Here is a 25,745-nt window from a genome sequence, read left to right as displayed (position 1 = left end):
CAGGAGTTCAGGGCCAGGCTGGACAACATGGTGAAACATGGTCTCTACTAAAAACACAAAAATTGGTAAGGCATGGTGGCTCACACCTATAATCCCAGCACTTTGGGAGGCCAAGGCAGGCGGATCACTTGAGGTCAGGAGTTCAAGGCCAGCCTGGCCAACATGGCGAAAACCCGTCTCTACTAAAAATACAAAAAATTAGCCAGGTGTGTTGGTGGGTGTCTGTAATCCCAGCTGCTCAGGAGCCTAAGGCAGGAGAATCTCTTGAATCTGGGAAGAGGAGATTGCACTGAGCCAAGATCACCCCACCGTACTCCAACCTGGGCAACAGAGTGACATTGGTCTCAAAAAACAAACAAACAAAAAGTCTTTTAAAAGAAATTTGTTTTTTCAAACATCTTCAAAATACCATTTTATTTTATTTTATTTTTTTATTATACGTTAAGTTCTAGGGTACATGTTCACAATGTGCAGGTTTGTTACATATGTATATATGTGCCATGTTGGTGTGCTGCGCCCATTAACTCGTCATTTACATTAGGTATATCTCCTAATGCTATCCCTCCCCCCGCTTCCCCACAATAAGACCCGGTGTGTGATGATCCCCTTACTGTGTCCAAGTGATCTCATAGTTCAATTCCCACCTGTGAGTGAGAACATGTGGTATTTGGTTTTCTGTTATTGTGATAGTTTGCTGAGAATGATGATTTCTAGCTGCATCCATGTCCCTACAAAAGCCTCTGTCACACTATTCTATAAAACTAATTTTATCAAGACTAAATAAATGTTCCACTTCATGATTTTGTTAGGTGTTGCTAACCAGCTAGGATGCTTTCAGTTTCAAGCAACATAAAACCTGTCTCAATCAGCTTAAACCAGAAGGAAAATTTATTATCATACATATTATGTTCCCAAGTAGGAAAGCTCTAGAATAAATTAATTCACTTGCTCATAACATTATCAGAATTTGCTCTTTTTCTTTTGTGTTTCTGCCATATTAAACATCCCAGATTTGTCCATGGCAAGCTCTCCTTATGGTTACAAAATGGCTAAGCAGTTCCAGATGTCCCATGCAGACCAAGTAATATACACCAGAACAAGAGAAGCCACTTCTTCCTGTCATTTTTTTAATCAATGAAAAAAAACATTTCCCCAAAGTTCCTCAGAAGATACATAATAAGTAAATACTGCATCAAATATATCATTTAATAAATCACTAAAGAGGATTCAGATAAGCATGTTTGGTTTAGCTAAATGCATGGCTATGTAGACAAGAGTGGATTACCAAAACAAAAATCAATTCTGTTAGAAAGCAAGAAGGGGAGAGCCAAACAACAAAATCTGCTTGCCTTGGCTATCTTTGCATTAGATTCCTTCATTTTGATTTGCACGGTCATACTACTAGAAAAGTGTTATGTTTAAGCTTTGTCATTTTTATTCTCTTACTCCCACTCTGTTTTCGCCCCTCCCCACCTAAAGGTTTTAAATTGCTTCAGTCTGCCTCATCTACAAGCTCCGAGTCAGTTATCATGATACAATTATGTATAACATTTTATAATAATTATATTAAAACTATTGAAACCAGTAAAGTAACACTGATATAATGGTATTAACTAAATGTAGACCCTATTCAAATTTCACCAATTTTTCCAGTATTGTTCTTTTTCAGTTAAAGGAACTTCTGTAGGATCCTACCTTACAAGTAATTATTATTTATTTTTAGTTTCCTCCAATTTGAGTTTCTCGGACTTTCCTTGTATTTCATGACCTTGACACATTTGAAAAGTACTGACAAGTTATTTCATCGGATAAACTTTATTTACGTTTGACATTTTCTCATGATTAGAATGAGATTATGCATTTTTGGCAATAATACTACAGAAGCAATGTTGTGTCTTTCTAATTATATCATATAAAGAGATTTTCATTATTTAGACCTTTTATCTGATTACCTGTGATATTAACCTTGACCACACGAATAAGGTGGTGTCTGCTGGGTTTCTCCACTATAAAGGTACTGCATTTCCCTGTGTAAGTAATAAATACAAAATATAATTTTAGATGATACAAAGATCCTATTTCATTCTGAATTTTCACCCACTAATTTTAGCATCCTTCAGAAGATGCTAAATTATTACTATGTGTCTACAAAATTATTACTAGGGTATTTGCCTAAAGACAACTTTTCTTCTACGTTTATTAGTTGTAATACTTCTATAAGGAATAATTATCCATTCTCTCACATTTAATTGATTGTAATTTTATATCACTATGGATTTGGATATTTATTTTATTCTGCAAATTAAAATCAAAACTATCTCCTTATATCATATTCTACACAAAATTTAACTCAAAATAGTTCACATACATAAACATAAAAGCTAAAACTATGGGCCAGGTGTGGTGGCTCACGCCTGTAATCCCAGCACTTTGGGAGGCCAAGGCAGGTGGATCACCTGAGGTCGGAGTTCGAGACCAGCCAGGCCAATATGGCGAAACCCCATCTCTACTAAAAATACAAAAAAATTAGCCAGGCATGGTGGCAAGTGCCTGTTATCCCAGCTACTTGGGAGTCTGAGGTGGGAGAATCGCTTGAACCCAAGAGGCAGAGGTTGCAGTGAGCGGAGATCACGCCACTGCACTCCAGCCTGGGTGTGACAGAGCGAGACTCCATCTCAAAACAACAACAACAACAAAAAGTTAAAACTGTGAAACTTCTAGAAGAAAAATTTTTGTGCTTTGGTTTGGCAAAGAGTTTTTAGATATGGCATCAAAAACACAATCTATGAAAGAAACCGTTAATAAATAGAATGCCATTAAAATTTCAAATATTTGTGCTTTAAGATGCCATTAAGAAAATAAAAACAGACAAGCCACAGACTGAGAGAAACGTTTAAGAAAGGACTTGTATTCAGAATATACAAAAACTCTTAAAACTCAATAAGACCACCCACTCTAAACATGGGCAAAAGAATTCCATTTGATACACTTTTTCCCATTCCTTTATGTTTACTGTTTCTGAATCATCTTGTATTGGTGTATCTCCTGTATAGTGCATTTGGGTTTTGCTTTGTGAATCGGGCAGATTCTCAGTTATAAACAATATGCTTGGTCTCACCTCTATGTTAAGAAAGTCAGTCCTCATTAGGACAACCTATGCATTGCTTCCATTCTCCCTTCTCAGTCTCAACCTCTGGCAACCACTGATATTTTTACCACCTCCGTAGTTTTGCCTTTTCCAGAATTCATATAGTTAGAATCATATAGCATATAGCATTTTCAGACTGGCTTCTCCAACTGAGTAACTGGCATTATGGTTCTTCCATGTCTTTTCATAGCTTCATCGCTCCAAATATTTTTGCAAAATATTATTCCATTGTACGAATGTACCTCATTTTGTTTATCCATTTATTTACTGAAGAATATCTGTGTTGCTTCCAATTTGGGGCAATTATACATAATGCTGCTATAAGCATTCATATGCAGGATTTTGTATGGACATATTTTCAACGCATTTGGGCCAATACCTAGGAGTGTAATGTTAGATCATATAAAAGCATGCTTTATTTTAATGAGTTTCCCTTTATTGTGTTTTACAGATACTGTCTGTTGTACAAATGGAAGGTTTTTGGCAACCTTGTGTTGAGCAACTCTACTATTACAATTTCTCCGACAGCTCATGCTCACTTTGTGTCCCTATGTCACATTTTGATAATTTTCACATTTCAAAACTTTTCATTATTATATCTGTTATGTTGATGTGTAATCAGCGATCAGTCTAATTGTTTGGAGGAATCAAGAACTACATCCATATAAAACAGCAAACTTAAGTAATACATGTTTTGTGTATTCTGACTACTCCACCAACCAGCTATTCCCTTGTCTACCTCTTCTTAAGCCTCTCTAGTCCCTGAGAAACAATATTGAAATAGGCCAATTAATAACCCTACGATGACCTCTAAGTGTTCAGATGAAAGAAGAATCACATATTTCTCACTTCAAATCAAAAGCTGAGAAAGAATTAAATTTCATGAAAAAAGTCATATCAAAAGTCAAAATAGGACAAAAGTTGGGAGTCTGGCACCAATAGTTACCCAAATAGTGAATACAAAGAAAAATCTTGAAAAAAATTAAAAATGCTGTTCTAGCAAACATATAAATGGTAAGAAAGGGAAACAGCCTTATTGCTGATCAATGGAGAAAGTTTTAGTTTTCTGGTGAGAAGACCAAACCAGCCTACTATGGTTTGAATGAGTGTCCTCCAAAATCCATGTTGAAACTCAATCCACAAAACATGGCAGTATTGAGAGGCAAGGATTTTAAGAGGTGATTGGGTCATGAGGACTGTGCTCTAATGAATGAAAAATGGTGTCTGGGCGTGGTAGCTCACGCCTGTAATCCCAGCACTTTAGGAGGCCGAGGTGGGCAGATCAACTGAGGTCAGGAGTTCAAGACCAGCCAGGCTAACATGGTGAAACCCCGTTTCTATTAAAAATACAAACAATTAGGCAGGCATGGTGGCGCACACCTGTAATCCCAGCTACTTGGGAGGCTGAGGTGGGAGAATCGCTTGAACCCAGGAGGTGGAGGTTACAGTGAGCCAAGATTGTGGTACTGCACTCCAGCTTGGACAACAAGAGCGAAACTCCATCTTAAAAAAAAAAAAAAAAAAAAAAAAAAAAAAGGAAAGAAAAATGGCTTACTCCACTCATTAATTAATGGAGTATTGGGTTATCATTGGAATGGGACTAGTGAATTTATAAAAGGAAGAGAGATCTTCCTTTCAGACCCTTCACCATGTGATGTCCTGTGCCACTTTGGAATTCTTCAGAGTCACCAGCAGCAAGAGGGCCCTCACAAGATGCAGCTTCTCAATCTGGGAATTCCTTGCTCAATAACTGTAGAAAGAAATTCCTCTTCTTTATAAATTACAGAGTTTTAGTTATTCTGTTATAAGAATAGAAAATGGACTAAGACACAACCACAACATTCCTCTAAGCCAAAGGCTAATCCCCAAGGCTTTAACTCTTTTCAATTCTATGAACGCTGACAGAGGTGAGGAAGCTGCAAAAGAAAAGTGTGAAGCTAGCAGAGGTTGGTTCATGAGGTTTAAGGAAAGAAGTTATCTCCATAACATAAAAGTGCAAGGGGAAGCAATAAGTGCTGAGGCAGAAGCTGCAACAAGTTATCCAGATCTAGCTAAGATATTGATGAAGGTGACTATGCTAAACAGCAAATTTTCAGTGTAGACAAAACAGCTTTCTATCGGAAGAAATGCCATCTAGGGACTTTCATAGCTAGAGAAGTCAATGCCTGGCTTCAAAGCTTCGAAGGACAGAAAGACTGTCTTGTTAAGGGCTAATGCAGCTGGTGATCTTAAGTTAAAACCAGTGCTCATTTACCATTCCAGCAATCCTAGGGTCCTTATCATACTAAAATCTGCTCTGCCTGTGCTCTGGTACCAGTCCATGGCCTGTTAGGAACTGGGTCACACCACAGGAGGTGAACAGTGGCCAGTGAGCATTACGGCCCGAGATCTGCCTCCTGTCGGATCAGCAGCATTAGATTCTCACAGGAGCACAAACACTTTCATGAACTGCACATGTGAGGGATCTAGGTCTCAGGCTCCTTATGAGAAGCTAATGCCTGATGATCTGAGATAGGACTGTTTAATCCCAAAACCATCCCCCAAGTCCCGGCCTGGGTCGATGGAAAAATTATCTTCCACAAAACTGGTCCCTGGTGACAAAAAGATCAGAGATGGCTGCTCTGACGAATCTGGGATTTCAAGTACATTGAAAATCTTCTGGAAATTATTCGCCACTCTAGATGCCATTAAGAACATGTGTGATTCATGGGAGGAGGTCAAAATATCAATATTAACAGGAGTGTGCAAGAGTTTGGTTCTAAACCCATTGGATGACTCTGAAGGGTTCAAGTAACCACACAGGTGATAGAAATATCAAGAGAATTAGGAGTGAAGCCTGAAGATGTGACTGAATCGATACAATGTCATGATACAACTTGAAGAGATGAGGAGTTACTTCCCATGGATGAGCAAAAAATGGTTTCTTGAGATGGAATCTTCATCCAGTGAATATGCAGCGAACATGGTTGAAATGACAAGATTGAGAATATTACATAAATATTTTTGACACAGCAGTGGCAGGGTTTGAGAGGAGTAACCCGTATTTTGAAAGAAGTTCTACTGTGGGTAGAAAGCTATCAAACAGCAGCTTACCATGCTACTGAGAAATCGATTTGTGAAAGTAAGAGTCAATCAATGTGGCAAACTTCACTGTCTTATTTTAAGAAATGGCCACAGCCACCAGAACCTCGAACAATCACTATCCCGATCAGTCAGCAGTCATTAACACTGACAAGACCTTCCAACAGCAAAAAATTACAAATTGCTGATGGCGCAGATTAGGCATCTCAGCATTTTTTAGCAATAAGGTTTGTTTTAAATAAGGTATGCACATTTTTAGAAATAACGCTATGTATAGTTACTAGACTATAGTGTAAACAAAACTTTTACATGTACTGGGAAATCAAACAATTTCTGTGACTCACTTGGGATATTTGTTTTACTGCAGTTGTCTGGAACCAAACCCACAGTATCCTCAAGGTATGCCTGTAGTAGGACTATATTTAGCTTTGTAAAAAGCTGTCAAAATGTAACACAAAGTGGCTATATGTTCCTGTTGCTCCACGTCCTCATCAGCTTTTGGTATTATATTTTAATTTCAGCCATTGTGGTAGTCACATAGTGATATCTCTTCATTTAAAATTGGAATAATCTAATGACATATGATAATGAACAACGTTTTCATGCTTATTTGCTATCTATATATCTTCTTTTGGGAGATGCCTGCTCAGATCTTATACCTAACTTTTTTATTATTATTATACTTTAAGTTCTAGGGTACATGTGCACAATGTGCAGGTTTGTTAGATATATATACATGTGCCATGTTGGTGTGCTGCACTGATTAACTCGTCATTTACATTAGTTATATCAACTAATGTTATCCCTCCCACCACCTCCCTCTCCACAATAGGACCCGGTGTGTGATGTTCCCCTTCCTGTGTCCAAGTGATCTCATTGTTCAATTCCCACCTATGAGTGAGAACATGCGGTGTTTGGTTTCCTGTTCTTGCGATAGTTTGCCGAGAATGATGGTTTCCAGCTGCATCCATGTCCCTACAAAGGACACAAACTCATCCTTTTTTATGGCTGCATAGTATTCCATGGTGTATGTGTGCCACATTTTCTTAATCCAGTCTGTCACTGATGGACATTTGGGTGGATTTCAAGTCTTTGCTATTGTGAATAGTGCTGCAGTAAACATACGTGTGCATGTGTCTTTATAGCAGCATGATTTATAATCCTTTGGGTATATCCCTAGTAATGGGATGGCTGGGTCAAATGGTATTTCTAGTTCTAAATCTTTGAGGAATCGCCACACTGTTTTCCACAATGGCTGAACTAGTTTACAGTTCCACCAACACTGTAAAAGTGTTCCTATTTCTCCATATCCTCTCCAGCACGTATTGTTTCCTGATTTTTTAATGATTGCCATTCTAACTGCTGTGAGATGGTATCTCATTGTGGTTTTGATTTGCATTTCTCTGATGGCGAGTGATGATGAGCATTTTTTCATGTATCTGTTGGCTGTATGAATGTCTTCTTTTGAGAAGTGTCTGTTCATATCCTTTGCCCACTTTTTGATGGGGTTGTTTTTTTCTTTTAAATTTGTTTGAGTTCTTTGTAGGTTCTGGCTATTAGCCCTGTCAGATGAGTAGATTGCAAAAATTTTCTCCCATTCTGTAGGTTGCCTGTTCACTCTGATGCTAGTTTCTTTTATTATGCAGAAGCTCCTTAGTTTAATTAGATCCCATTTGTCAATTTTGGCTTTTGTTGTTGTTGCTTTTGGTGTTTTAGACATGAAGTCCTTGCCCATGCCTATGACCTGAATGGTATTACCTAGGTTTTCTTCTAGGGTGTTTATGGTTTTAGGTCTAACATTTAAGTCTCTAATCCATCTTGAATTAATTTTCATGCAAGGAGTAAGGAAAGGATCCAGTTTCAGCTTTCTACTTATGGCTAGCCAATTTTCCCAGCACCATTTATTAAATAGGGAATCCTTTCCCGTTTCTTGTTTTGCTCAGGTTTGTCAAAGATCAGATGGCTGTAGATGTGTGGTATTATTTCTGAGAGCTCTGTCCTGTTCCATTGGTCTATATCTCCGTTTTGGTACCAGTACCATGCTGTTCTGGTTACTGTAGCCTTGTAGTATAGTTTGAAGTCAGGTAGCATGATGCCTCCAGCTTTGTTCTTTTGGCTTAGGATTGTCTTGGCAATGTGGGGTCTTTTTTGGTTCCATATGAACTTTAAAGCAGTATTTTCCAATTCTGTGAAGAAAGTCATTGGTAGCTTAATGGGAATGGCATTGAATCTATAAATTGCCTTGGGCAGTATGGCCATTTCACAATATTTATTTTTCCTATCCATGAGCATGGTATGTTCTTCCATTTGTTTGTGTCCTCTTTTATTTCACTGAGCAGTGATTTGTAGTTCTCCTTGAAGAGGTCCTTTACATCCCTTGTCAGTTGGATTCCTAGGTATTTTATTCTCTTTGAAGCTATTGTGAATGGGAGTTCATTCATGATTTGGCTCTCTGTTTGTCTGTTACTGGTGTATAAAAAAGCTCGTGATTTTTGCACACTGATTTTCTATCCTGAGACAGTGCTGAAGTTGCTTATCAGCTTAAGGAGATTTTGGGCTGAGACAATGGGGTTTTCTAAATATACAATCATGTCATCTGCAAACAGGGATAATTTGACTTCTTCTTCTCCTAACTGAAACCCTTTATCTCTTTCTCTTGCCTGATTGCCCTAGCCAGAACTTCCAACACTATGTTGAATAGGAGTGGTGAGAGAGGGCAGCCCTGTCTTGTGCCAGTTTTCAAAGGGAATGCTTCCAGTTTTTGCCCATTCAGTATGATATTGGCTGTGGGTTTGTCATAAATAGCTCTTATTATTTTGAGATATCTTCCATCAATACTGAATTTATTGAGAGTTTTTAGCATGAAGGGCTGTTGAATTTTGTCAAAGGCCTTTTCTGCATCTATTGAGATAATCATGTGGCTTTTCTCTTTGGTTCTGTTTCTATGCTGGATTACGTTCATTGATTTGCATATGTTGAACCAGCCTTGCATCCCGGGGATGAAGCCTACTTGATCATAGTGGATAAGCTTTTTGATGTGCTGCTGGATTCAGTATGCCAGTATTTTATTGAGGATTTTTGCATCGATGTTCATCAGGGATATTGGTCTAAAATTCTCTTTTCTTGTTGTGTCTCTGCCAGGCTTTCGTATCAAGATGATGTTGACCTCAAAAAATAAGTGTGGGAGGATTCCCTCTTTTTCGACTGATTGGAATCCTTTCACAAGGAATGGTACCAGTTCCTCCTTGTACCTCTGGTAGAATTTGACTGTGAATCAGTCTGGTCCTGGACTTTTTTTGGTTGGTAGGCTATTAATTATTGCCTCAATTTCAGAGCCTGTTATTGGTCTACTGAGGGATTCAATTTCTTCCTGGTTTAGTCTTGGGAGAATGTAAGCAATTCAGGAAATTATCCATTTCTTCTAGGTTTTCTAGTTTATTTGCGTGGAGGTGTTTATAGTATTCTCTGACGGTAGTTTGTATTTCTGTGGGGTCAGGGGTGATATCCCCTTTATCATTTTTTATGGCGTCTATTTGATTCTTCTCTCTTTTCTTCTTTATGAGTCTTGCTAATGGTCTATCAATTTTGTTGAACTTTTCCAAAAACCAGCTCCTGGATTCATTGATTTTTTTGGAGGATTTTTTGTGTCTCTATCTCCTTCAGTTCTGCTCTGATCTTAGTTCTATTTCTTGCCTTCTGCTAGCTTTTGAACGTGTTTGCTCTTGCTTCTCTAGTTCTTTTAATTGTGATGTGAGGGTGTCAATTTTAGATCTTTCCAGCTTTCTCTTGTGGGCATTTAGTGCTATAAATTTCCCTCCACACGCTGCTTTAAATGTGTCCCAGAGATTCTGGTATGTTGTATCTTTGTTCTCATTGATTTCAAAGAACATCTTTATTTCTGCCTTCATTTCGTTATGTACCCAGCAGTCATTCAGGACCAGGTTGTTCAGTTTCCATGTAGTTGAGCGGTTTTGATTGAGTTTCGTAGTCCTGAGTTCTAGTTTGATGGCACTGTGGTCTGAGAGACAGTTTATTATAATTTCTGTTCTTTCACATTTGCTGAGGAGTGCTTTACTTCCAACTATGTGGTCAATTTTGGAATAAGTGCGATGTGGTGCTGAGAAGAATGTATATTCTGTTGATTTGGGGTGGAGAGTTCTGTAGATGTCTATTAGGTCCGCTTGGTGCAGAGTTGAGTTCAATTCCTGGATATCCTTGTTAACTTTCTGTCTCGTTGATCTGTCTAATGTTGACAGTGGGGTGTTAAAGTCTCCCATTATTATTGTGTGGGAGTCTAAGTCTCTTTGTAAGTCTCTAAGGACTTGCTTTAGGAATCTGGGTGCTCCTGTATTGGATGCATATATATTTAGGATAGTTAGCTCTTCTTCCTGATGAATTGATCCCTTTACCATTATGTAATGGCCTTCTTTGTCTCTTTTGATCTTTGATGGTTTAAAGTCTGTTTTATCAGAGACTAGGATTGCAAACCCTGCTTTTTTGTTGTTTTTCATTTGCTTGGTAGATCTTCCTCCATCCCTTTATTTTGAGTCTATGTGTGTCTCTGCATGTAAGATGGGTCTCCTGAATACAGCAAACTGATGGGTCTTGACTCTTTATCCAATTTGCCAGTCTGTGTCTTTTAATTGGACCATTTAGTCCATTTACATTTAAGGTTAATATTGTTATGTGTGAACTTGATCCTGTCATTATGATATTAGCTGGTTATTTTGCTCGTTAGTTGATGCAGTTTCTTCCTAGCATTGATGGTCTTTACATTTTGGCATGTTTTTGCAATGACTGGTACCTGTTGTTCCTTTCCATGTTTGGTGCTTCCTTCAGGATCTCTTGTAGGGCAGGCCTGATAGTGACAAAATCTCTAAGCATTTGCTTATCTGTAAAGGATTTTATTTCTCCTTCACTTATGAAGCTTAGTCTGGCTGGATGTGAAATTCTGCGTTGAAAATTCTTTTAAGAATGTTGAATATTGGCCCCTACTCTCTTCTGGCTTGGAGAGTTTCTGCCGAGAGATCTGCTGTTAGTCTGATGGGCTTCCCTTTGTGGGTAACCCGACCTTTCTCTCTGGGTGCCCTTAACATTTTTTCCTTCATTTCAACTTTGGTGAATCTCACAATTATGTATCTTGGAGTTGCTCTTCTTGAGGAGTATCTTTGTGGCATTCTCTGTATTTCCTGAATTTGAATGTTGGCCTGCCTTACTAGGTTGGGGAAGTTCTCCTGGATGATATCCTTCAGAGTGTTTTCCAACTTAGTTCCATTTTCCCCGTCACTTTCACACACACCAATCAGATGTAGGTTGGTCTTTTCACATTATCCCATATTTCTTGGAGGCTTTGTTAATTTCTTTTTACTCTTTTTTCTCTACACTTCTCTTCTCGCTTCATTTCATTCATTTGATCTTCAATGGCTGATACTCTTTCTTCCAGTTGATCAAGTCGGTTACCGAAGCTTGTGCATCTGTCACGTAGTTCTCGTGTCATGGTTTTCATCTCTATCAGTTCTTTTTAGGTGTTCTCTGCATTGATTATTCTAGTTATCCATTCATTCATTGTTTTTTCAAGGCGTTTAGTTTCTTTGCGCTGGTTACGTAGTTCCTCCTTTAGCTCTGAGAAGTTTGATCAACTGAAGCCTTCTTCTCTCGTCAAAGTCATTCTCTGTCCAGCTTTGTTCCATTGCTGGCAATGAGCAGCGTTCCTTTGGAGGGGGAGATGCATTCTGATTTTTTGGATTTCCAGCTTTTCTGCTCTGCTCTTCCCCGTCTTTGTGGTTTTATCTGCCTTTGGTCTTTGATGCTGGTGACGTACTGATGGGGTTTTGGTGTGGGTGTCCTTTCTGTTAGTTTTCCTTCTAACAGTCAGGACCCTCAGCTGCAGGTCTGTTAGAGTATACTTGAGGTCCACTCCAGAGCCTGTTTGCCTGGGTATCAGCAGCAGAGTCTGCAGAAGATAGAATATTGCTGAACAACGAGTGTCGCTATCTGATTCTTGCTCTGGAAGCTTGGTCTCGGGGTGTAACCAGCCATATGACATGTGAGGTGTTGGTCTGCACCTAGTGGGGGGTGTCTCCTAGTTAGGCTACTCAGGGGTCAGGGACCCACTTGAACAGGCAGTCTGTCTTTTCTCAGATCTCAACCTCCGTGCTGGGAGAACCACTTCTCTCTTCAAAACTGTCAGACAGGGGCTTTTACATCTGCAGAGATTTCTGCTGCTTTTTGTTTAGCCATGCCCTGTCCCCAGAGGTGGAGTCTACAGAAGCAGGCAGGCGGGCCTCCTTGAGCTGGGGTGGGCTCCACCCAATTCGAGCTTCCTGGCAGCTTTGTTTACATTCTTAAGCCTCAGCAATGGTGGGCGGCCCTCCCCCAGCCTCGCTGCCGCCTTTCAGTTAGATCTGACTGCTGTGCTGGCAATGAGGGAGGCTCTGTGGGCGTGGGACCCTCTGGGCCAGGGGTGGGATCTAATCTGATGTGCTGTTTGCTAAGACCCTTGGTAAAGCACAATATTAAGGTGGGAGTTACCCAATTTTCCAGGTGTTGTGTGTCTCAGTTTCCCTTGGCTAGGAAAAGGAATTCCCTTCCCCCTTGCGCTTCCCAGGTGAGGTGATGCCTCACCCTGCTTCAGCTCTCGCTGGTTGGGCTGCACCCATGGACCCGCATGGTCTGTCCGACAGGCCATAGTGAGATGAATCCAGTACCTCAGTTGAAAATGCAGAAATCACTCGTCTTCCGTGTGGCTCACACTGGGAGCTGCAGGCTGGAGCTCTTCCTATACAGCCATCTTGGGCGCCCCGCGCCAAATGGTCTTTTACCTACTTTTTAATTGGTTTTTCTTATTGTTGATTTTTAAAGAGTTCATTGTATATTTTGGATACAAATCCTTTATCAGATATATTTTGCAAAATTTTTATCCCAGGTTGTGGCATATCTTTTCATTTTAACAGTGTCCTTCACAGAGCAGTTTTTAATTTTAATAAAGTCCAACTAATTTTTTTCTTTCATGAATCATGCTTTTGGTGTTGTAGCTAAAAAGTCATTGCCAAAGTCAGTGTCAGTCCTCCAAGTTTGTTCTTCTTAAGTATCTTGGCAGCTACTCTGGGTCTTTCCCTCATTAACTTTAAAATTTTGTCAACATCCACAAGTACCTTGCTGGGATTTTTGTTGAGATTTCATTGAATCTGTAAAGTTAGGAAGACATAACACCTTAACAATATTTAGTCTTCCTACCCATGAACATGGAATACTCTTCTATTTATTTCTATCTTCAATTTCTTTCATGAGACTTTTGTAGTTTTCCATATAGATCTTGTACAAAGTTAATTTTGCTTCCTTCCTTCCTTTCTTCTCTCTCTACTCTCTTTTGGTGCTAATGTAAATGTTTTAAATTTCTAATTCCAAATGTTCATCCCTGGTACATACAAGAAAGTAACTGAATGTGTATGAACCATACATTCTCTGTAAACTTGCTATATTCAGGTTTCAGTTCTAAATTATTTTTCATTGAGACATAGGAATTTTTTCTTATTGCATTAGCAAGAACTTCCAGAGCAACATTAAATAGGAATGATGCAATCTACTTGCCTTGTTTCTGTTCTTCAAGGGAAAGCATCTGATGTCCCACCATTAAGTATGTTAGCTGTAGGTTTTTTGTAGATATTCTTTATGAAGTTAAGGGTTTTCTTATATTCCTAGTTGGCTGAGAGCCTTGTTTTTATCACAAATAGGTGTTGGCTTTTTTGTCAAATGGCTTTTCTGCCTCTATTGATATGATCATGACTTTTCTCCTTTAGTATGATAATGTAATGGATTGTATGAACTGATTTGTTGAATCAGCCTTGCATACCTGAAATAAATGCCACTTGACTGTGGTGTATAGTTTTTTGTTATACATTGTTGTGGTAGATTTGCTAATACTCTTTTTTGTTTGTTTTTTCAGACAGTTTCGCTCTTGTTGCCCAGGCTGGAGTGCAATGGTGTGATCTTGGCTCAATGCAACATCCTACTCCCAGGTTCAAACGATTCTCCTGCCTCAGCCTCCAGCCTCAGCATGTTCCACCATGCCCGGCTGATTCTGTGTTTTTAGTAGAGACACGGTTTCTCCATGTTGATCAGGCTGGTCTCAAACTCCTGACCTCAGGTGATCTGCCCACCTTGGCCTCCCAAAGTGCTGGGATTACAGGCATGAGCCACCATGCCCGGCAGATCTGCTAATATTCTGTTGAGAATTTTTACAGCTATGTTCATGAGAGATACTGGTCTGTAGTCCTTTTTTGTAACATCTTTACCTAATTTTGTTATCAGGGTAATTCTGGCCTCACATGCTTTTGTTGTTGTTGTTTGTTGTTTTGAGACGGAGTTTTACTTTTCCACACAGGCTGAATTGAAGTGCAGTGGTGCAATCTCAGCTCACTGCATCCTCTCCCTCCCAGGTTCAAGTGATTCTTTTGCCTAAGTCTCTCGAGTAGCTAGGATTATAGGCACGCGTCACAATGCCTGGCTAATTTTTTTTTTTTTTTTTTGTATTTTCAGTAGAGACGGGGTTTCACCGTATTGGTCAGGCTGGTCTCAAAACTCCTGGCATCGTGATCCACCCGCCTCAGCCTCCCAAAATGCTGGGACTACAGGCGTGAGCCACCGCACCCGGCCTCACAGAATGTGTTAAAACATTTCCTCTGCTTCTATTTTCTAGAATAGACTGTATAAAACTGGCATCACTTTCTCCTTGAATGGTAGAATTCACGAGTGAAGCCATCTGAGACCAGTGCTTTGTTTTGGAAGCTCATTATTGATTCAATTTATTTTATAACTTTATGCAAGGCAGTTATTTCTCCTTGTGTGAGTTTTGGTAGGTTGTGTCTTTCACAAAATTGGTGCATTTCATCTGTAATCAAATCTGTACACTCAGAATTGCTCATAACATTCCTTTATTATCCATCTAATGTCCTAATGTTCAGAAGAAGAGTAATAATAATGGCACCTCTTTTCATTTCAGATTTTAGTAATTTTTTTCTTTTGTTATGGCAGGAAGTTTTATAAATTTTAACTTTTCATTGAATTTCATTTGTTTCACTGAATTTACTGTTTTTGTTTCAATTTTATTGATTTCTACTCTACTATTTCTTCTGCTTACTTTGGATTTAATTTGCTCTTCTTTTTCTAATTTCCTAAAGTAGATGCTTATTGATTTTAGATCTTTAACATTTTCCAATATATGCATTCAATACTATAAATTTCCCTCTAGCTACTGCTTTTGCTGCATCTCACATTTTTTTTTTTTTTTTTTTTTTGAGACAAAGTCTCACTCTGTTGCCCAGGCTGGAGTGCAGTGGTGCCATCTCCGCTCACTGGATGCTCCGCATCCCAGGTTCATGCCATTCTCCTGCCTCTGCCTCCCAAGTAGCTGGGACTACAGGTTGCCCACCATCACGCCTGGCTAATTTTTTGTATTTTTAGTAGACATGAGGTTTCATTGTGTTAGCCAGGATGGTCTCGATCTCCTGACCTCATGATCCACCCGCCTCGGCCTCCCAAAGTGCTGGGATTACAGGCATGATCCACCGCGCCCAGTCGCATCTCACAAATTTTGATAATTTGTATTTTCATTTATTTCAAAATATATTTTCTCGAGACTTCTTTGACCTATGTGTTTAAAAGTGTGTTCCTTAATCTACAAGTATTTTGGGATTTTCCAGGTATTTTCTAGTTTAATTCCTTTGTAAAGACATACATTCTATGGTGTCTTTTATTAAAAGTTAATTACTCCTTTATCACCATATGTTCCTTGATCATTTTCCTTGTTCTGAAGTCAGCTTTGTATGAAATTAATATAGCTACTCCAGCTTTCTTTTGATGAGTGTAGTTTGAAATGTTAGTCTATCTAGGCTACCCTAACAAAATACCATACACTAGGTGACTTAAACAACATAAATTTTCTTTTTCTCAAATTTCTGAAGACTGGAAGTCTGGGATCAGGGTGTCATCACAATTTCTGGGGAAGGTTCTCTTTCTCATTTGTAGACAGCTACCTTCTAGTTGTATCTTCACATGGCAAAGAGAGCAAGCTCTCTGTATCCCTTCTTATAAGGACACTAACCTTATGTTAGTCATGGTGCCACCTAACCTTAATTATCTTCCAAGATCCCTATCTCCAAATACTATCACACTGGGGGTTAGGGCTTCAACATATAAATTTGGAGAACAGGGGGAACGTGAACATTCAGTCCATTAACACGTGATGTATCTTTCTACATCTTTGTATTTAAAGTAGATTTCTTGTTTAGTCTTGTTTTTTAATCTTCTGTGACAGTATCTGTGTATTTGTGTATTTAGACAACTCACATTTAAACTGATTGATATAAATTACTATATTTGTTAATGTTTTCTATTCTTCTTTTGTTCTTGTCTTCCACTTTTCTGCCTTCTCTAAGTTTAATCTAGTATGTTGTACAATTCCATTGTCTCTGCTCTCTTACCAGGATTAAACAGATACGTAACAATCTACCATCATGTGAACTGGCTCTCTGATTGTTGCAAAACAAGATTCATTAAAATGGATGAACTTCTGGACACAGTCAAATGACAGAAGAGAACAATCATGTAACATGAAAAATAACAGCATGTATCAAATAGTGGTTACCCCAAGGCAGAGAGGACAACCTAGATAGGAAACAGCAAAGGACATTTCACTTTTATCTGTAATATCTGTATTTATTTCTTGTATAATAAAAAATGAATTAAAAATTTTACATCTCTACAAGCTAAAAAAAAAAAAGCAAGATTCCATCAAAACAAAGTTGTAAGATAAACAATAATCTAGGGAAAGTATTAAGAATATTAAAAATAAGCCATGAGCAACTTTTCACTTACTAATTTTTGAGTCAACATGTCATAAAATGCAATAAAGTATTTGAAACACTACATTTAGCAGCTGGTAGTCTATTGACATACCCCATATAAACTTTTAGAAAAATACTGTCTATTGATAGACATTGCAAGCATAAGGATTTTTTTTTTTTTTCTTTTGAGATGGAGTTTTGCTCTTGTCGCCTAGGCTGGAGTGCAGTGGCACAGTCTTGGCTCACTGCAACCTCTGCCTCCCAGGTTCAAGCGATTCTCCTGCCTCAGCCTTCAAGTAGCTGGAATTATAGGTGTGCACCACCACACCCAGCTAATTTTTGGTATTTTTAGTAAAGACAGGGTTTCACCATGTTGGCCGGGCTGGTCTCGAACTCCTGACCTCAAGTGATCCACCCACCTCGGCCTCCGAAAGTGCTAGCATTACAGGCGTGAGCCACCGTGTCTGGCTCAATTTACATATTTTTAACGTTTTCATTAGCAAACACCAAGTGTTTTGCTAGTACTTCATGGACAACAGTACCACCTGCTCTGAAGAATTCTTGTCAGACCTACACTGCCATTTCTTCCCTCTCCAGTTAATTCAAAGAGTAAAAAGTTGTTCACCCCTTCAATATCCAACTCGAGTATTCTAGGAGGTACTTTATGTATCATCTTCCCCTAAGTTACATTCCCTAAAATATAATAGTATTTGTATTTTCTACAGAGGGATTGGTATACTTCAAATATTATTTGTTTACTTTAGAAAATATGAAGCAATTAAGGTAAGCAAGGAACTTGGATAATATACAGTAGTAAGCACTTTCAAGTAAAAAAGTAACAAATTTCTCTTAGAAAACTAATGATATTAAGTGGATTTAGGATTCTCTAGTTTAGCTTGTATGTAATACTAAATGAGTCCTATATCTTAATTTATCCAGCTTTAGAATGTATTTGCTACTTATAAAAATATCCCACATCACCAATAGCTAGAGATTTTGAGAAATAATTTTATTCATAGAAAATTCACAAAGGATTAATAAAATGTCATGAATACAATTTTGTTGGTAATAATTAGCAGAATCAAGAGTAGATTAATATATAAGGTTACATGGTATATGAATAATACAAACTAAAATATCAATTTTATGCTAGCTTTATCCATTAGTTTTTCATATTCCAATTTTAAACAAAACTAGAAATAAGGCAGTACATATGAAACAATTTGTTAAATACTTTTAAATTATGCCAGCTTCTACATCAGATATTACCTCAATTTTAAAACCATCTGCAAATTAAATAACCTTCCCATTATAATTTCTAAATATAAAGAAGCACCAATTGGAACTCAAAATGCATAAAAGATATTGTTATACATTTTAAGAAAATATTATATTAGCAATATAATAAATCAACAAAGAATTTTCCAAAGAATATTGCATGAGGTAAGGTATGTCAAATGTTTTATGCCTAGAATATTATCTACCTGCATTCTTCTCCATATAGTTTAAAACACCAAAGCACTGACTGAATAAGAAAGGACCATTTAAAAATGAAAAATAGATGGCAGCACATGCCATTTAGCGATAAAAGGAAGATGGACTATGTGCATTAATTTGCAAATAATGTTTTTTATCCAAATAGTCCTGTGGTTCCAATATCCTTGAATGATAAGATTTTTTTACTGTGTGAAAAAAGAAAACATTCTTTTACTGATGGAAAGCTTCTAATCTTATTCGGGTTGGATCTTCTGGATGTCTCAAGGCAATTCCATTACGCAGCAGCAGCTCAACATAAGGTGGCCAAAAGGAATCACTAATTTTGACATATGGATCATGTGGAACATCAAATAATCTATTTATAAGAATCTAGGAGAAAATATCATTCAAAATATACTTTACTTGGGAAAAAGTCACTACAGCTATAATAAAGTTTTTTGTCAAAGAATATTGACCTCTTTTCTTTTTCAACAACTGTTTAATACTTTTAATCTACAAATTTGAATTTCCTATTTGAAAGGACTACGGGTTATAGCTAATGAAAAAAACTTTAAAGTGAAGTTTTGCATCTTTAATTTAGAAAACCTTTTCCTAAAAATTGGTTAGAAAGAATTTACAATTCTCCCACTTCTCTTGGGATTAATATCTTCTTTAGGATAAAGACAAAAATCTTAAAAAATTAATATTTCACAAAAAAAGTTAAAAAGAAAGTGAGAAAGTGTGTCTTAATATTTGAGGGAAAAATCACTGCTCCTGTCCTCCACAAAACACCTATTCTTCTGATAAATATTCATCATCATCACTTCCTTCAGCTTCATCCTGAGTATCCCTGATCTTCATTGAGGATATTGTGGAATTACAACCACAAATTGAATTTTGATTATTTGTATTAAATTATATAGGCTACCATTTTCCAAACTGCATTCCATAGAATTAGTTTCCCTGAAGTGTTCTTAGTTCCTGAAAAACAGGGTTCTGTGATCAAACAAGCTTGGGAAAGCTTGCTAATGTGAAGTGAGAATCAGCTGTCTTTCCCAAATCCACTGCTATTATAAAAGTCTTCTGAAGAAAGAAATATTTACAATTGTTTGAATACTAATGTTATGAAATACAGTGAAAAACGCTAAATGTAGATCAATTATTATTTTGCCTCCTCAGCTATCTTCCAGTGCCTTCACAAATTACAAAACTAGAACTCAGAAGAGTTAAGAGATTCCTCAGGGGCACATAATCAGTGGTGGATCTTGGATTAGACTCCGTATCTCAAAATTACGTCCGCATCTCAAAGATTTATCAGGCCAAATTTTTAACTGAAAGATGCTATTATTTTAAGGAACATGGAAAAGAAAATGCATAATTTATACAATTACACAGTGCCATAGAAATAAATCAAATTAATCCATCAAGCTCTAATCTCAATTAAATTTTGTAATACCTTATTTCTTGAAATAAAATTTTCATCTATCATTAATTATTTCATGTCCCACATCCCATGGGAGGAAAAAAGCTTTGGCCTCATTTCTTTTGAGTACCATGATATAGAACTAAATATTATTTGTATTTTAGAGCAATGGCTTATTTTAGTACAAATGGCTTATTTTAGTACAAATCTTTCCTATTTTGCATTTCTAATTTTAATCTTATTATTTTTAACCTAACTGCAGTTTTAACATTAGTTCCTTTATCACTGACAATATGAGCCTTGGAGACAAACTTAGGATTCTAATGCTAAGTTTTATATGCTGATATAGTTTAGGTGTGTTCCCTGTCAAATCTCATATTGAAATGTAATCCCCAGTGTTGGAGGTGGGGCCTGGTGGGAGGTGATTGGATCATCAGGGTGAATTTCTCGTGAATGCTTTAGCATATCCCCTTGGTGCTGTCCTCATGACAGTTGAGTTCTTGCAAGATCTGGTTGCTTAAAAGTGTGTGTGGTACCTTTCCCCCTCCCTCTTGCTCCCACTCTGGCCATGTAAACTGTCTGCTCCTGCTTCACCTTCTGCTATGAGTAAAAGCTCCCTTAGGCCTCCCTAGAAGCTGAGCAGATGCCAGTGTCATGTTTGTGCAGCCTGCAAACCATGAGCCAATTAAACTCCTTTGCTTTATAAAATATACAGTCTCAGGTATTTCTTTACAGCAATACAAGAATGGCCTAACACATATGGTACATACTATGCACACTACTAAAAACTTATACATGCAATACCTTTCAGTATTTCCATGACTGACAATTTTTATTAAAAAAAAAAAAGTTAAGTCATCCATGAGAAACTATAGTCATCTTAGTTTCAGCATAAACTAGAGTAGCTAGAAATATGTTAAAATATTCTAATTACAAATCTAATACATATTTGTATTTTGCTTTTCAAAGCAATAATATTCTGTATTAAATCCTGAGGAACAAAAACTTGTCAGCTGGGCAAAAAGAGACTTTAACACCTAGTTCATTAAGTTAAATGAAACACATTTTCTGAAATCACTCTTTCTTCAAAATTTACCAATGATTTCAAAAAGGGTAATTGGTAAATACCCTTACTAATTGGTAAATACCCTGTTCTTCATACACTACTTCATTTTTCTTTCTGCCCAATTTGTCATGAATTGTCATATCAAGATCTTCCAAAGTATTTAAAATAATTGACAATATGGTTAAGGTTCAAAAACATTTTTGAAAAGGTCGAAGATATTTATAAAACAAGGTATATGTCAAATCAGAGAAAGTTGGAAAACTCAGTACTTACATTACAAGAAAAGAGACTGATGTTATTTTTTAAAAAATTGTACAATTTCTACAACTTTGTGGAAGGAATCTTTTAAGTTCATTATGTATTTTATACAGAGTATAGAGCTACCAATTAAAGAGTCAATGTAACAGCATAGAATTTTACTATGTAAATATTAGATGACATCATGAAAAATTTTTTTTCACCCTGTCAACTCATACCTAGATAAAAAACTTTACCTATAATAAATCTTGGGAATATGATTAAGGGATAGACCTTAAGTTAACATTATTTAAAAAATAACAATATTACTCTCAGTACTATACAGGGAACAGAAACTAATTTTATACCAAAGATATATTATTATAAATATGTTTAATAAAGAATGATGAATATTTTAAGATTTATTTAAGAATTATTTCTTGTTTTTCAAGTCTGAGTATAATTGTTCACAAATAACTAAGAGACAGCTTCAAGACAAAACAAAGTACACAAAACACTTACCTCTAACATTTCATGCAGTGTTATCAGCTGTACAGTTGATTCTTGAATGTTTTTCTTCAAGAGAAATGTGAATAACAAACAATTACCACTTCAGTTCTGCCAATCTGCCAATGGTGAAATATTGGGCTGTTTTTTTTTTTTTTTTTTTTGAGATGGAGTCTTGCTCATCACCCAGGCTGGAGTGCAGTGGCGGCGGCTCACTGCAAGCTCCGCCTCCCGGGTTCACGCCATTCTCCTGTCTCAGCCTCCCGAGTAGCGGGGACTACAGGCGCCTGCCAAGGCGCCCGGCTAATTTTTTGTATTTTTAGCAGAGACGGGGTTTCACTGTCTTAGCCAGGATGGTCTCTATCTCCTGACCTTGTGATCCGCCCGCCTCGGCCTCCCAAAGTGATGGGATTACAGGCGTGAGCCACCGCGCCCGGCCATATTGGACTGTTTTTACAAGACTTTTATTTTTGAGAGAGCTTCACTCTTGGTGCCCAGGCTGGAGTGCAATGGCGCAATCTCAGTTCACTGCAACCTCCGCCTCCCGGGTTCCAGTGATTCTCTTGCCTCAGCCTTCCGAGTAGCTAGGATTACAGGCGTTCCCACCACCACGCCTGGCTAATTTTTGTATTTTTAGTAGATACGAGGTTTCACCATCTTGGCCAGGCTGGTCTCGAGCTCCTGACCTCAGGTGATCTGCCCACACTGGCCTCCCAAAGTGCTGTGATTACAGGCATGAGTCACCATGCTTGGCCAAGAGTTTTAAAATTAGTATTTTTTAGTTGTAATGGTATAAAGTAACTAAAATCAAATATTCATAATTAAGTGACAAAAAATTCTGAAAGTAAATGTTATCTGTATTTAAGTCAGATTCATAAAAATGCAGTGGAACTATCTTCTAAGACAGTGAAAACTTTTATAGTAACTGGAAGATACAATTAAAACTATCCATAAACATATAATAGATTTTTTTTTTTTTTTTTTTTTTTTTTTTGAGACGGAGTCTCGCTCTCTCGCCCAGGCTGGAGTGCAGTGGCCGGACCTCAGCTCACTGCAAGCTCTGCCTCCCGGGTTTACGCCATTCTCCTGCCTCAGCCTCCTGAGTAGCTGGGACTACAGGCGCCCGCCACCTCGCCCGGCTAGTTTTTTTTGTATTTTTTAGTAGAAACGGGGTTTCACTGTGTTAGCCAGGATGGTCTCGATCTCCTGACCTCGTGATCCACCCGTCTCGGCCTCCCAAAGTGCTGGGATTACAGGCTTGAGCCACCGCGCCCGGCAACATATAATAGATATACACATTATATATAATCATATAAAAAATTTAGTATTTAAATCCCCCAATAAAAACTCCCCAAATGACATTCTAGAGTACATTTATGCCATTTCAGTACAGGAAACTTGCTCTTATGAGAGACTTAATCATCTTTCTATAGCTCGTGACAGTTTGTCATGTTAACTTATTAGTTGTTTCTTCCTTGGAATGACAGAGAACAAATCTCACTCCAATTCTACCCAAGAGTTCCTCAAATATTTGAACACTGCTATTATAAGGACCAAGTCTTCTCTTTTTCACATTAATCGCCATTTGTTTCTTCAATTATTATTTTTTTTTTTTTGGAGACAGGGTCTCACTCTGTCACCCAGGCTGGAGTGCAGTGGTGCCATCATAGCTCACTGCAGCCTTGACTTCCTGGGCTCAAGCTATCTTCCCACCTCAGCCTTCCAAGTAGCTGGGACTACAAGCACATGCCACGGTAATGTTTTCGTTTAAATATGTTTGTTTTGTAGAGGCAGGGTCTTGCTACGTTGTCCAAACTGGTCTCAAATTTTTGGCTTCAAGTGATTCTCCCACCTTAGATTCCTAAAGTGCTGGGAATACAGGTGTGAGCCACCACACCCCACCTCAATATTTTTCATATGGCACAAATTTGAGGTTTCTCAATACCATGATTATTCTCTGAATGTGCTCTAATTTGTCTTTTGTTTTCCTTCATCTAGTCTCCCACAATGATCTAGGTGTGATTTGACTACTGAAGACAAAAAAAGAACACCTACTTTCATAATTACGGAGACCAGAATTCTATACATTAAATTTAAGATGGTATTAGCTTTTAGACATTTGTTTTTTTCCTTGTGGACTTCTGAGAATACTATCATCTAAAATGCCAAAGTATTTTTCATATATCTAGCTAAAAATGCCTTCCTTGTTCTGTAATGTTTTAAACATAGATATCCTCTGTATTTCTACTTAAACATCATCCTATTTTATTTGCCTTAGTTCCTAACTAGCTAAGAAATAAAGTCATTATTCCGTCATCCAACATATTTACTATCTAGCCCGCTTACTTTCACGTCATTTGTAAACTTTGATAGCCATATATTCTATCTAAGTTATTGTAAAAAATGTTCAACAGGACAGACTCTAAAGGAAACTGCTAGAAAGTTCCAAGATAATACTAATCCTAATTCAAAACCTTCTGATTAGGATTAGTATTATCTTGGAAAAAAGAAGTGAGGTTATCAAATCTGACTTAATGACCCCAAAATGGCTCATGGTAATCAAGCTTCCTTTTAAGGATGCCTCAAACCTCTGGTTCTATTAGTGGAGCAAAAGCAACCAAAAAAAGTTAAAAAAATGGAGGAGACTGGGACCAGAAAATACATCAGTGAGTTGTTGCAAGATTAAGGTCATGACTTTAATGAAATGGTCAAAAAAAGGCTGTCATACTTTTACAAATAAATAAGAGGTAAAAAACAATAATAGAATGGAAGACACAGTCCATAACAAATGTAAAGCCTATAGACAATTATAAGTAAGAAAGGGAAGAGTAAAAAGAACACAGATAGTAAAAACAAAAACAAACAGAACTTTTTCTCCTTTTCTTAGCATATTCACATCCATTCAATAAATATGAACTGAGAAGGTTCTATATAAAAGATACGCAAGATAGAAGAGATACAAAGATAAACTGAACACATTAAGTAGCTCACAGGGCATGGGGGTGAAGGGAGAGATACACATAAATAACACTAACAAAATCATTTGAAAAGTGTTAATAAAAGGAGACCTAGAGCCAGGTTCAGTAGCTCACATCTGCAGTCCCAGTTGTGTGGAGGCTGAGGCGGGATGATAGCTTCAACCCATGAGTTCAAGTCTAACCTGAGCAATATAGCAAGACCTCGTCTCTAAAAAATCAATCAATAGGTCAGGTGTGGTGGCTCACGCCTGTAATCCTAGCACTTTGGGAGGCTGAGGCGGGAGGATCAACTGAGGTCAGGAGTTTGAGACCAGCCTTGACAACAAGGTGAAACCCTGTCTCTACTAAAACTACAAAAAAATTAGCTGGGTGTGGTGGCATGTAATTGTAGTCCCAGCTACTCAGGAGGCTGGGACAGGAGAACTGATTGCCTGAACCTGGGAGACAGAGGTTGCAGTGAGCAGAGATCATGCCATTGCACTCCAGCCTCGGTGACAGAGCAAGACTCGGTCCCCAAAAATAAAAATAAACAAAAATTAAAAATAAATAAATAAAAGAACACTTAAATTTCATATGTTTCACTCAAAAGATGATTGAACTGTCTTAAGTAGGAATCTGCCACCCTCAACAGATCGGAAGGGTTTTAACCTAGGCAGAAAAAACAATGTGTAAGCCACAAAAAAGTGAGAGGTCAATTGGTGACATAGCTGAATGGGTTCACGTAAGAGATGGATGAATGCTGGGAAATGAGGCTGAGGAGATAGAAGTCCATAGTATAAATCTTAATGAAGAGATTTCTAAGAAGTTTACAGACTTCATTCCCTAGGAAGACATGAAAGATTTTATACTGAAAATGATTAAACTAAACATATTATTATTCAATGATTACTCCAATTTCAAAAAAGTCTTAACACTGTGTGTGTGTGTGTGTGTGTGTGTATATATATATATATATATATATATATATATATATATATATATATAT

The 25,745-nt window shown here is 37.6% G+C and overlaps 1 protein-coding gene across 5 annotated transcripts in view; it reads right to left on the bottom strand.

Moving 5' to 3' along the window:
- Positions 1 to 18,061: 18,061 nt before the first annotated feature.
- CENPK (centromere protein K) overlaps positions 18,062 to 25,745 on the bottom strand; it is a 49,307-nt gene continuing 41,623 nt past the window's right edge. For 2 of the 5 annotated variants that reach the window (XM_023210462.3, XM_023210463.1), the window contains exons 10-11: positions 21,798 to 21,851; positions 18,062 to 18,939 (exon numbers count right to left, since the gene is read on the bottom strand). In XM_023210462.3, the coding sequence (XP_023066230.1) occupies positions 18,781 to 18,939; positions 21,798 to 21,851 (213 nt within the window). In that variant the 3' untranslated portion in view covers positions 18,062 to 18,780. Of the gene's footprint in view, positions 19,891 to 21,797; positions 21,852 to 25,745 lie in introns of all 5 variants that reach the window. The other 3 variants (XM_023210465.2, XM_023210464.1, XM_023210466.3) reach the window with 2 other exon arrangements.

This window comes from Piliocolobus tephrosceles, chromosome 4, assembly GCF_002776525.5.
Source record: "Piliocolobus tephrosceles isolate RC106 chromosome 4, ASM277652v3, whole genome shotgun sequence".
Taxonomy (NCBI): domain Eukaryota; kingdom Metazoa; phylum Chordata; class Mammalia; order Primates; family Cercopithecidae; genus Piliocolobus; species Piliocolobus tephrosceles.
Note: the sequence above shows the minus strand (reverse complement) of the source record. Positions and strands in the feature narration are given on the sequence as shown.